A 13,458-nucleotide genomic window follows, 5' to 3' on the forward strand; every position below is an offset into this window, starting at 1 on the left:
CATCTGTCTTTCACTTGTTTCCAGCTTCTATATGTTTTTTTTTTTTGTTTTGTTTTTTTTATAGTGAGTGGAAGGATGGCTGACTGATTTCTCCATTATCCACTCTCCTGCCTGCCAGCCTGTCTGACCGCCTGCCTTCTCTGAGTGGGTGCAATTAAAGTGCCAGGCGTCATCATGCCAGCAAGTGGCAGTAATGTTTTTTTTCTGCTTGAACAATGAATTGAATTAAGATGAAATAGGAGCTACAATGAGCGAGTTGGACACACAAAACAGCAGAAACTCAATACATGTGCTGTATGAAGATGTGAACTGAGCCATTTTACTTGTGTCTGATTGTCCTGTTGTGTGTAGTTCTATAATTAGGGGTGTGGTGATATACAAGCACTGGCCCTTACTGAATTAAAAGTTTTCAAGCATTCAGCTACGCTTGAATGCCATGTTTGTGTATGTGCGCACATGTGAACTTGTGTAGGAGTGTGCAGTGTGCAAGCACTGGGTGGGGGTTAACTTCTGCCTAGGGAGATGTTTGTAATTAATGAAAAGCAGCTTTGCCACCTGCTGCCCTAATGTCACAGGGATCTAGAGAGGCGAGCCCCGAGGAGCATTATGAATATTTAACCATGAGGGAAGTGATTGTTGGAATATGGGGGCATTGCAAGATGAAGCTGATGAGAGGTAGAGATGGCAAAGAGACATAAAGCAAGGGGAGATGGACATTGTTCTTCAAAAAGATACATGAGAAGGATTACAGGTGGATGGAATGGATATCCGTTTTTATTTTAAAATATTATATTAGAGACTAAGCCTAACCTGAAGGTAGTTGATCTTATGAAGCAGACAATGGGTGGTATTTCTAATTTTCTGCATTGACTTTACTTTTATGTCGAAGTCGTTTATTTTAAAATCATCTCACAAACTTATTTCAAACTCTTTTACTGTATAAATGTAATTTACCCATTTTCACATGCAGTATAATGCAGATTTGTTCCTTTTGTCTAACTGTACCCTCTTGCGCATCCAAGAGACAAACAAAACGGGCACCCACTCAAAAAGCTGTTGTATAGCACTACTAGTGGTCAAGAAATACACTGGGTGCCTTTAACAGTCGGTACAGGCGTAACACTCAGTTCTCCAGATGTAATCAACATGCGGGGACATCAGAGTGGATAGGGATGGATTCCCTTGCTGTCTGGCCAGATCTGACCTCACAGATGACGTATAGGCGAACCTTAGTGGCCTGCAGCAGACGGAAAGGTGACCAATGTAATCTTGTGATCTGTTTTTTGTTTTGTTTTAGTTTTTTTCCTTGAATGTGCAGGTCTTCATTGTTTCGTGTTAGTTTTGTGATTTGTCGTTTTGAGAAAGTGGTTCCTCATTTCAGAAAATGTGTCTCAACAGTTGAGAAAAACTAATAAATCTGAGCAGCATATGTGTTGGCAGATATTCATTGTAGAAGTCTGTGATGACACTGAACCGAAATAAATAAAAGGGTTTCTTGGAGAAAAATGAGAGGGAGGGCAGAGGGGAGATTGACATTTTCAATTTGGCCACGCTTGTAGTGGCTGTGTTAGCATGCACTGCAGGTGTGTGCGTGCGTGCGTGTGTGTGCTTTCTTGACAGTGTAAAACAAACTGTACAGTGTGTGTGTTTGTATCTTCATGTCTAAATGGCAGAGGAGGAAAGCTGAAGAAAAGAATGTCATAAAAATCGAAGGACAGGCAAGAGATGTTGGAGTTCCGGCCAACAGCTTGCCCCACAGCCTGCTCTGTCCTGTGAATCAGCCACATTATTCACCACCAAACATGGTCACAACAAACACAACCATACACTGTTGTGTTGCCATTTTGATTTGTATCAGGCCAGCATGTGAAAAGATCCTGGGGAAGAGCTTCAGAGAGGTCAAGGCTTAGTCTCACAGTATTCCGCTGAATAATGGATCTGTGATACGGCATCAGAAAATGCTGTGTGTGTGTGTGTGTGTGTGTGTGTGTGTGTGTGTGTGTGTGTGTGTGTGTGTGTGTGTGTGTGTGTGTGTGTGTGTGTGTGTGTGTGTGTGTGTGTGTGTGTGTGTGTGTGTGTGTGTGTGTGTGTGTGTGTGTGTGTGTGTGTGTGTGTGCTGCCAAAAGGCATGTTTGGATCCCAGCAAGTGTCTGCGTTGGTGTGAACGTGTTGCTACAGGTTACAGGTAAAAGATCAAATACAAAGCAGTGGCTTTTTCCAAGAAGGAGTTTTAATCTGAAACATGGACTGATGTAAAAAAAAAGAAAAGTGCACAGTTATCCAGGTAAACCTGATTCTTAGAGCAGACTCCTGGATGTCAAATATTAAGGCTTTACACTCTGTGGAGTGCCATTCAGCTAAGTGAGGCACAGAAAAAGTGATGCCACAAAGTACACGGTACAAGGTATTGTATCTGGATTGTGTTCTTGCATAACGTACGTATTAGGCAATGCTTTGCAGTGCCAGATGATGTTGCAATTTTATTTGATCTTATTTTTTGGGTTTGTTTTGTTCTGTGTTCTTCTGCAGCAGCTCTCCTGCTCTACCAGTGCTGTGGTCTCATAGAAATGAATCATCCAACCTGCATTTTTTGCAGCGGTGCAGTTGTTGGGGCCCTAAAGCCCAGTGCTCTTTCAATTAGTCTGTATCTAACTTCACCCGAGTCACCCAAGCGAGGGAGCCCATTAACAGGAAGGCTCCTGAAATTACCAGCTGATTACCAGCTGAAATCATGGTAACCACATGAGCTATGGCCGCTCTGCTTCATGTGCAGGGTCAGCAAGTATAGCCAGTCAATGAATGAATCACATAGTGCCTATAGGTTGCATTATCTGTGGGTCTGGTGTAATGTGATTTATTGGGCTATCGCTGTCACCAGGAGAATATCCAGCGCATCTTAATTGAAAGTATTTGTAAAAGAGTGTCTTGTGGTTGGGAAATGCTGACAAGGCTGTATCCAGGATGGAGGAGAGGAGACGAGACTAAACGAGAGGAGAGGAGAGAGGTCTGAAGTTAACAACCATGGAATATCTGTAATCAGCCTCTTAAATAACATAGGTGGGGGTGTCTGCTGCATATATGCCACATTAGAAAGGTTCCACTTCACACAGTGTCCGACCACGACAACAGTATCTTAAAAATTACATTAAAACAATAATAGGCGTCACTCAGCCATACACGTCATGAATGCAGGCTGTAAGCTACTGGCATTAAACCCATAGCAGTAAGTGCAACTAGAACACGTCCACTTGATACTAAGGTGCACCAGTTGCAGGTTACTAAATTTGCATAAGATTGTTTGGACCTGAGATTGAATTGTGTGAAAGATAGACAGAGAGGAAGGGAAGGAGGGGAGAAAGAGGAGTAATTTTTAATTGATATGGAGTGGGCGATCTGTCATCATAATCATCACCCAGCCTCTTTGAAGAGCAGCTGATAAAACATGTGCCACTCTGTAGCGCACAGGGAGGGTGAAGGGGCTGAATGTTTTTTAGTACAGTGTGTGAGCGTGCGCGCATACTTCTTTGTCAGCATGACTTAGGAAACTTGACAGCCGGGAGTCGGGTTGATTGCAGAGTAGCGTGCCCTGCCTCTCCGTATACCCCTGCCCTCATTTACGTCGTTTATTTCCCCCACTGCTTTGATTTCTGACATGTGCCGAGGCCTTCAGAGCTAAAGGAGAGACATTGAGGAATAACATCATACAGCCTCTTTCTAATTATTAACGCCGCGAGTTCGTGTCATACACGTCCTTTTCGTGGCCATCACGCTTCTGTTCTTTGCCATCAATGTTTTATTGACTCACACTTCACGGGCCCCTCTGAAAGCTCCTCATACATTTGTAATTTATGATCCCTGAGAAGTGATGTTTGAGTCACTCTGTACCGACTGTTCCTTCTCACTCATGTACCTTCGGGGGTTGGGGGTGGGGGGGGGGGGCAGGCAGGCAGGGTATTAAATGGTTAACATCCAGTGTCTGGCTGGTAAGTAGAGCAGTTTGTATTTGAAGATGTTTTCTGTTTGGAAGGGGGTTTGCTGCACCTCAGGGATTGAAATTGACCTGAAAGTGGTGCAAGCTTCTCAGCCTCTGCTCTGTAAATTGTAAGCAAATTGCGACTACACAGAGAAGAGCTGTGTCGGCTTGAAAAAGGTTGAAGCTTAAGAAAGTTTTTAAAGTGAAGTGGAGACAGAAGTGTGTGATTGACAGTTTTTAATCTACAGTACCTTGATTCCCCCTGTCTTCCACAGTAGACTCACGTGTATAAGCTGCTGAGTTACATTTTATCCTGCTCAGTCCACGCTCCCCGAGCTTATTAAAGCTGAGTTGTTGTGTCCTGTTCCGGCTGATTTCAAGTGTTTCCTCCTTAACAAATCCAACATAATAATCGGCGTAATCAAGCCTGGCTAACCACCCAAAATCCTCACCAGGATGCAATCATGAGCCTCTTTTTCTGGGTCACTAAATATTTATGAAGCCTACAGGCACATTGTGGGTTGTTTTTAGTGACAGCAACAACATGGAGGAAGTCTGTTGAGACTCTGATTCCTATCAGAGCACACTACAAACTACAAAGCAGATTACAAACTAGCTCGCAGCTCGACTTGCCCGTGAATATGTATGAGATCCCTCCTTTGTGACTCACGAAGAGGTAAATCAACACGTCAACGAAGGCCGTATCTATTTCTAAAGGCTCTGATGAGAGATTAGCATTTTGTCGGAGTTGAATATCCTCTGGTTCTCCTCGGGGATCGCAGCATTAGAAGGTCAGCAGTGGTTTTCAGGAGCATCTCAGAGGAGACCATGTTAAGGGGAGGTTTTGAGCGTTGCTGTGGCACCAGGTGAAGTAATCCACACTGTTCTATGGGAAGGCCTGTATGTGGGTCACTGAAGAACATCATGACCTGCTCTTTTGTGCAGCAGTCACTGGCTCATAGAAAATGGCAATGCATGTGGTGAAAGATGTTTTGATGTCGATGTCCAAGAAGGATATGGAAAGCTGCCGTTCTACACCAGTGGGGGACCCTCAGGGCCTTCTAGGCCTTTCAATGAATGTCAAACATATCAGCATTTTAAATGTTATCTGTAATCTCTTTTATTTGATAATTACTCTCTCCTAATAAGAATTTTAGCCTTTTACAGTTACTGTCCTAAAACCATGAAAATATAGTTATCCCATCAGATTTTTCTAATTTGTTGTCTCCAGGTGGAGAAAAGGTTAGCTGACTCTCTCATTGGGTAGAACTGCATAACCAGGACAGAAGGCCTGAAGGCCCCATAGCCGCATGTGTTTGTTTAGAAAGTGGCAGGTGAATTAAACAATCACATTTTGATTTATAATGGGTGGAACTCAAGGCTCAAGGGGTTTACCTTTTTTCTGTCCAGGGGGTTTGAGCTGGCAGATCAGCTGCTTCAGACAGCAGTCACAGCGCAGCTGACAAAGTGACAGGACAAAAACAAGGATACCCAAAGGCCCCCCAGCCTGGACTTGAGGTCTTGATCAAGCAAAGACACCAGTCATTTTCTGATTTGTGCTTCTCAGCAGTGAATATTTGCTTCTTTTCTTTGCTATATATGATTAAAAAAAACCCTCTTTGGGTTGGCAAAACAGATTGTTAAGACGCCACTTTGGGATCAGGGAAATATAATGAACATTTTTCATTATTTTCTGACTAAACAAAATGATGAATCAGTTAATCGAGAAAAAAGATGCAGATTAATTGACAATGAAAAAAATCATTAGCTGCTGTTCTAAATCTCTCCACAAAGAGGGTTAACCATTAAAAAGTGTAGTGTAGATCAATAAGATGTACTGCTCTCGTGGGAAGATGACTGATGTCGATCAATGACGTGAATGGCTCCCCTCTGCAGGTCGAGATATTTTTAACTTAAACCAAATCCTGTCATCATTTAGACTGAAGTTAATTTGACGACAGGTTGTTGAACCTTTGTGAACTCAGCTCTCAAGACAGAGTCAACCTCTGACCTGGGAAACTGCACATCCATTTAGCTGAGCTTCACTCTGCTGTGTGGTGGAGCAGATCGAAGCTGAGATCAGAGGAATGTCTCCCTCGAAATGAAGAGACGGCGGGAGGTGAGGAGAGCAGAGTGGGTTAATCCCCTGGAGGGAAGAGGCGAGGCTTCATCAAAAGGGGCCAAAGTGAGGTGGAGACATGCAATATTGATAGAGAGAGGGGAGAAGAGTGTGGCGGGAAGATGAGAGGAAGAGACAGTTCAGATAGGTGTCTGACCACAAACACACACAGAGAGACACACACACTAACCCTTCCACACACTGAAAACGTTGTTGCTAGTTGGAAAAATGAATTTCAGCACCGTCTCTTGTTATGTTTTGCTTTCATTTCCAGAATAAAGTCCTGAACATCGATGGAGTCAAGGTGAAGCTCCAGGTAAGAGCTTTAATTTATCATGACAGTCATACAAAAACAGATATCTTCAATAGATATCAAAAGAAAGGTGCCAACCAAATAAGAATGAGGCTCTTCCCTCTGTCGCATTGTGGCCGCCTGTCAGATCCTGTTTCCAAGCTCCCCTGTCTTCCAAGTTCTCTGAGACAAAAAACATTTTCACGGTGGCCCAAAACACATACACAAGTAAAAGCACAAACATTAAGGGGAAACACTTATTATTATATATTGAAAATAAAAGGGAAATGTAATATTTTCCACACTGCCTCTGTTCATTTTTGTTTATATTCATGTATATATTTATTTTCATTTAAAATGTGGTGATACATCTGTACATATAAGAACCACAGAGGCAGCGCTGTTGTTGAAGTGTTCAATAAAACATGTATGTATCATGTATTAAGCTTTACCTTCAGACAAACTTTCAGCAATAAATATTACACTTCAACTCTGAGATTGCATTTCTCTTTTAAAAAGAATTATTAATTATTAATTAAATAACATATTTCAAATAATACAGACAACAGAGCTAGGCGGTAAATTACCAAATGCATTGCAGAGATAAGACGGCCACACACTGACTACCCAGTCACCTCAGGAACCAAACTGTGAGCCGCTGAGATGGCCCCCGGGCTCACACGGCGGGCGAGTCCTCACCACTTCAAAAATGTTGGAGCAAATTTCCAAACAGACATGTTGTTTCCCTTTATGTCTTTGCTTTCTCTTTTGTACATACTATACTTTGTCCCAAGGGGCCACTGGTTGGTGCCTGTTTTTTTTTTGTTTTTTTTTACTAATCGCACATAATTAAGTAAAGCCCTGTCTGTGGCCTTATTTTGTGAGGACAGTCAATGATCTGGAGACAAAAAGCCGCTGAAAGATAATTAGGTTTTATCCATCTCCATGAATACTTTCCATTAGGCTTTGAGTTTTCTTCCCTTCTCCACACCTCATTCACTTTTTTTTTTTTTTTTTTTAAGAACTGGCACCCATACTGAGAACAACTCAGCATTGTTGTATGTTTCATATTGCTGTCAAACACTGCAAGTAATTATGTGAATCATCCCTAATGATCTTAATTAGGGGTTGACGGAGGCTGGTGGAGTGGGCCTTTGCTCTGTGATGTATTCATTTGGGGTTAATTGGCTTAAAGTCAGTTTGCAGAGCAGCCTGTAGCCTACAAACACAGAGAGAGAGTTCATTTTTCCTCCTGTAATTGCCATTCTTCATTACTGCCACTTGGATCCTGGGGGGACGCTTGCCCCAGGGGGAAATCAGGAGGCAGAGCCAGCATCAGAGCTGACAAGTCTCGGAGAGCAGAGGAAGAGAGAGGAAAGTGGTTAGGCATGCAAAGGGAATGGTAATGCCTGTATCCAAACAGGTGACAGGCTAGAAAAAAATAAAATAAAGGTAATGTTGTTCATGCAAAAACTAAGTGATTCAGCTTGTGCAGGTCTGCTTTAGGTCTAGGAGAAAATGTGATTGCTATTGGAGCCAAATTGCGATGAGAAACAGTTTTGGCTGCTGGGGAAAAAAGAGGCACTTAATTAGCCCAATTCCACTGCTGTTGGACAATGAGAGGAATGGCATCGACCACAGCTGATTTTCATTCATGATCCAGACTGAGCTAAAAATGAGAAAGGACAAATACAAACTCATCAATTATGGCTTAAGCATCAGTTAATCAGAACTTAATGGCTTTTTTTGTTTTTTTTAACCATGCTATAAATATGCAGTATGAGCTGTGACCTTAAAGCTCTAGTAATCCATATTTGTATGTTAACAATAGATCAAATTACAACGTGTAATGTGAAAGGAGAGAACCCACAGAGAATTATTAACTGTGGTTCACCACAGCTCTACAGACCATTTTAGCAACTTTCGGCTCATTATTTTAGTTTTACAGTCTGCGACTTTGATTCACTATCTTCAACTGTGTTTTGCCGTTTTCAGCAAAAAAAAAAAAAAAAACAGTACTGATAAACTCACTTCATGCTCCACGGTCAGCAAAAAACAGCAGACAGACACAGTTAGCGCCTAGCTGATGAACACAGTGGAGCTTTTAGCAGCTAAAGGGTCGGACCTTTCCGTCAGGATTCAGTCGAGACTAAAGGAGAGTTGTAAGTAGAATGAGTGCCATAATAGCCATAATAACCTGACGGTGATAATATACTGTAGCTTGCTGCGCTGCCCCCAAGTGACCAAGTAAATCAATTAATGCACTTTAAGCACAGCATAGTTTTCAGGGCTGAATTCAAATAGTCCTGTCACCCATTTCGTTTTCCATTTTCCAGACTTATCCTATCCTATATCCTTACCTATCACAGGAGTAAATTGAATGGATGGTTTGACAATGAGCTTCAGCAAACTGACAGAGCAAGCAGAATACTTATTAGAAAGATAGAATCGTCTCTCTTGTCAGTGATTACCTTCCTCTCTCATTCTCTGCAGATCTGGGACACAGCTGGACAGGAGCGGTTCCGCAGTGTCACTCATGCCTACTACCGTGACGCCCATGGTGAGACCCTTGCACATACACACACACACACACACACACACACACACACACACACACACACACACACTAGAATACACTTTTGTGATAGTTGTAATGCAGATTCAGCTTTTTCTTAGCTAAAAAGTTATTGTTTTTAGTTCACACTTCAAGCATTCGACATGCAACCAGATGATGTTGTTTTTGTGTGTGTGTGTGTGTGTGTGTGTGTGTGTATTCAGCCAATCCATCATTTACAATGTGCATATTACATCAGTGTTTGAGTAGAGTGTGTACCTTGTGTTCTTTTTGTGTGCATAAAGGTACGGTAAAATCTGTTTTAGGGAAGTTTGTTTGGACCCATTGCTTTGCCGTGAAAATAAAGTTTTATTCCAGTTATAATTCACAGCCGTGTTAGTGTCGAGGTGCAGATGAGATCGTTTTTCTTCCACTGTGCAGTATTGTCAAGCGCTGAGGTTTTTATGACTCTTCTCCTGAGATGGAAGGACAACACGTTCGGGATTCAAGGCACCCTTTGATGATCTGTAATCAGTTATCACCGATGGGTTCGTGTTTGCGTATGAGCCTGCCTGTGTGTATACCTGCTTTTTATTCATCATGATATCCTTATTAGCCACGCAAGTTTACAAGTGGTAACACTCCATCGGTTTCTTACAAAGCTGATAATCGAGGCAGAAGTGCTTTTTGGAAATGAATCAAATGCACATAAGATGGTGTGTAAGGGCCCAAAACCTTGAGCAGTAAAAAAGCATATTATGATCTGGTAACTCAGCTTTTATCTTTGTTTTTCCACCATCCAGGTGAGTTTGTGTGTGAGAAAGCCAAGTATTACACATATACAGCGTCAAGGACGGTGAAGCTATTATACAGGACCAGGTGCACTACAGAGTGTACATGCAGTTTTCTCATGATAGTATCATGTTCCCATATCACACACACACACTTCACTGCTTTATATGAATTGCGTTTTGTACCCGACAGAGCAGTACAGCTTTTCTCTGAAGGGGGGAAAATGGTGGCTCTGGTTTGTCTTTGGCACTTGATATTCAGATGATGTTGCAGTGTGTATTTGTCATTTTGCCACCATTTTGTGTGATCAAAGGGAAGTTTTACCATCTGGACTGTGTGTCTGTATAATCCATTTAAGTTTTTAACTTAAGCAGTGGAAGTTTTTCTCTGTGTGTCAGCGACTACATCCATACTTGATTTAGTGAGTGTAAATGATCTGTGTCTGTGTATTTTCCTCAGAATGCATGTCATGGTTTGGCGATCAGCCTGCATAATTACAGCAGGATTTATTTGTGTCCATCTCCTGGAGGAAAGGGACCCTGGAAGACTTTTAGCAGAGCCAGTTTCAGGCAAGACGCCTATGGAGCATATCATCCTCTGAAAAACCACATCTCACAACTTTGGAGTGTAGCCTTACACACTTATACCTACCTCTGTGTCAGGATTTTCAATCACTTTTCCATTATTACCGCAAAGGCTGTCACAGGATGAGTCCAGCCAGTTGCACTATCTACAGTATACCACAGAGCACAGTGCTACATCAAGGAGGTCCACGCATCCTAATTATCAGAGATGTGACCTTTTTAAAATGTTGATCACCTCCTCACTTTTCTGTCATAAGAGCTGGAGTGAGAAATGAATTAGAAATTAGAAATAGCCTCTGGGTCTCTGGCATTACTGGAGACAAATATTTAACATGGGACAGAACATGCAACCTTTTTTACAGCCCGTGTAAGAAGTTTGACAGTTTCATATATACAGTTCCATGCCTAATTGCAGTATCACAGTAACAGCTGAGTCATCACTTGAACACCCATGTAGATACCAAGCCTATAAATGTTGCTGACTGTGATTCACTGCAACTTAGTCTAACCTGAACAAACGCCTGTTGAAGCAACAGACAGTCAGTGAGCTTTTGAAGTCTCTCAAGCCCTGTACTAGAGCTACGGTGGTTTGTCCAGCTTTCAGTATTTTGTTCAAACGGAAGCACATACATTTTGATCTGCCTGCATACTGTGTTCACCCTGCACTGTCAGTCTCTGTGAGACTTCAAAAACCTCCTAAAACAAACAAAAAGCCTACTTTTTTTTTCCTTCCTTGTTTCTCAGCAGTGAGCTTATCATGTCACTGCTTATCAAGCAGCCGTTGCAGGTTTCAGAGTAAGCCTCGTGGCTTTCTTCCCTGCTTAAAGCTGCACTGTACATCTTTTTACATCAACTGACCCTGGGCAAAGCCATGGAATGAATTGTGTATGAATCTTAAAAGGCTTAAAAAAATAATTGTCACCGGTAATGCTGCTTATTTTAATGTGGAATTTAATGATGATACACCCAAGCTGTAAGCAGGACGATTAAAGGTGCTATAAGTAATATTTTTATGTCCTGTAGCACATTCATACTTAATGATCATAATCTAATTACAATGGCGTGATAAGGTCATTGATCGATTCCAATTACCCAAAGTTGTCCTGTGGAGTTTTCTTATAAACAAACATGAATTATGTTTACATTCAATGTTTCTCACCAAAATGCATCGTGCACTGCTTGAGGTCTAAGAGACATGTTATGTGCTGTCTTTTCCAGTTTTTTTTTTTTTTTTTTAGATATTTAAAATCCTGCATTGTTTACATCAGTTTTAAGTATTTCTCTCCACTGCCTTTCATGCCACATTGGTGCGTTCATTGGTGCGTTTACTGCCATCAACTGTAGATCAGCGAAACAGCGTGAAACCAATGACAGGGTGTGAATGTTGATGCCCGAATCCACATACAAAAAAAAAAAAAAAAAAACAGGGACCCACCCTAAAAACATTGCTCCAAAACACTACTAATTGTCCAAACGCCACAGGGTCCCTTTAAAGAGTAATTAAATTAATTTAAGATGAATAGGTCTGTTTTTTATTTTTTATGTGCTTTTAATTTGTGCCTAAGCAAAGCAAACTTAAGTGGAAAAACCTGAAATAGTTCAATGGCAGGCAACTTATGAATTAACTGAACCAACTATTTAACTCAATGCTCCCAACTGCTAATGTTATATAATGGTTGTAGACACAGATAAGCAACAAATAGCATTTTATTTTGCCAAATATCTGGAAATTAATTTTCAATTTGTGCTAAATTTAGATGGAAACTATGCTAGTGACTCCTGGATGAGAGCTAAACCAGTGTCCAGCAACATTTTACAGCTATGGTTAGCAACACCAGTGTACAGTGCTGTGATTTTGGCAGGGAAATAATTGACAAGTCTGACATTGCCTCAAGCTGTTGATAATAAATGATGATAATTTGAGGCCACTATGTTTAATTCTACAAGGCAGAATTCAAATTATGCTTAGGGTCGCAAAAGGACTTGGACCAGCTGTGGGTCAGTGTAACAGTTTTACGGTTTACCACTGTTATATTTATATGCAACAAGATTGATGTTTCAGCCGCTGACAGTGAGATTATGGTGCAGTAAAGGATTTGCAGGCCGCTCAGTTTAGAGAAGCCTGACAGCACAACTTTCATGACCTTAAACCCATTTACACACAACTTGCAAGCGCTCACTCATCCACAAGGCTGAGGTGGAGAATGATAAATGGAGCTAATTGTCGTCGCCATAACTTTTTTTGGGGCCAAAGCAGAGCTGCAAACAGAGAGAGTCCAGAGCTAAAGTGCCAATGCATCCACAGAGAGGATGAATGTGGGAGGGCGGAGGGACTGTGAGTTAGGAGAGGCTCTGGAAGAGGACACAGTGAGAGAGGCATGTAGAGAGGATTATTATAGATGGTGGTGGATAGTCCGTGTATCTGCTGTGTGGGAGAAAAAGTGTAGACAGTCAATCTTTTTTTTTTTTTTTTTGTTTATTATTTTTCTCAGTTTTCAGGAGGCTTATCTTGGTTTACAAGAAGAAAATGAAACAGGCAAAAAAAAAACACAAAGAAGAAATGCAGTTTACATTTTGTTGGGTTGAAAAAATAAAATTTTGCAAAACATTTAATCCCAACAAGAAAGCATGGAGGGTCATGGATGAAACAACAGTGAATCTGCAATATAGTTCGTAAGTCTCCTTTCACAAAGTGATTTTACACAACTGTTCATTTGACCCATTGGAGATTGACGGAAGCCTCTGGTTAGGAAGAAGGGGACCTGAGCGCTATTGCTGATCTCTATGGAAAATGCAGATTTGCTTCCCGCTCAAAATAAGTGAAATTAAAATGCACCCTGTGCGATCTTTTCCTTTCACTTGGTCTTTGACTTGTTTTTGTTTTCACATTCTTTTAAACTAATCATTTGACGCATGACTCAACCAGTGACCTGGATCCAAGAGTACCTGATTAAATCTGGGGAAACCAGGGCTGATATATAAATCTAGTTACAAGTTAATCCAGTTCACATGCTTCTGCACTACAAATGATCAAATCTAGTAAAATTAGTACATTTATTAACATTATGCTAAATTTAACATCTTCAAGTGACATATGAATGAGCTCCATGCCCACTAAAACAACAGATTGTATTGGTGTTGCCT

The 13,458-nt window shown here is 41.3% G+C and overlaps 1 protein-coding gene across 2 annotated transcripts in view; it reads left to right on the forward strand.

The window, feature by feature from the left end:
- LOC130185005 (ras-related protein Rab-26-like) overlaps positions 1 to 13,458 on the forward strand; it is a 53,663-nt gene that overhangs the window by 14,494 nt on the left and 25,711 nt on the right. For both annotated transcript variants that reach the window (XM_056401176.1, XM_056401175.1), the window contains 2 exons: positions 6,367 to 6,408; positions 8,878 to 8,944. In XM_056401176.1, the coding sequence (XP_056257151.1) occupies positions 6,367 to 6,408; positions 8,878 to 8,944 (109 nt within the window). The remainder of the gene's footprint in view (positions 1 to 6,366; positions 6,409 to 8,877; positions 8,945 to 13,458) is intronic.

This window comes from Seriola aureovittata, chromosome 17 (assembly GCF_021018895.1).
Source record: "Seriola aureovittata isolate HTS-2021-v1 ecotype China chromosome 17, ASM2101889v1, whole genome shotgun sequence".
Classification (NCBI taxonomy): domain Eukaryota; kingdom Metazoa; phylum Chordata; class Actinopteri; order Carangiformes; family Carangidae; genus Seriola; species Seriola aureovittata.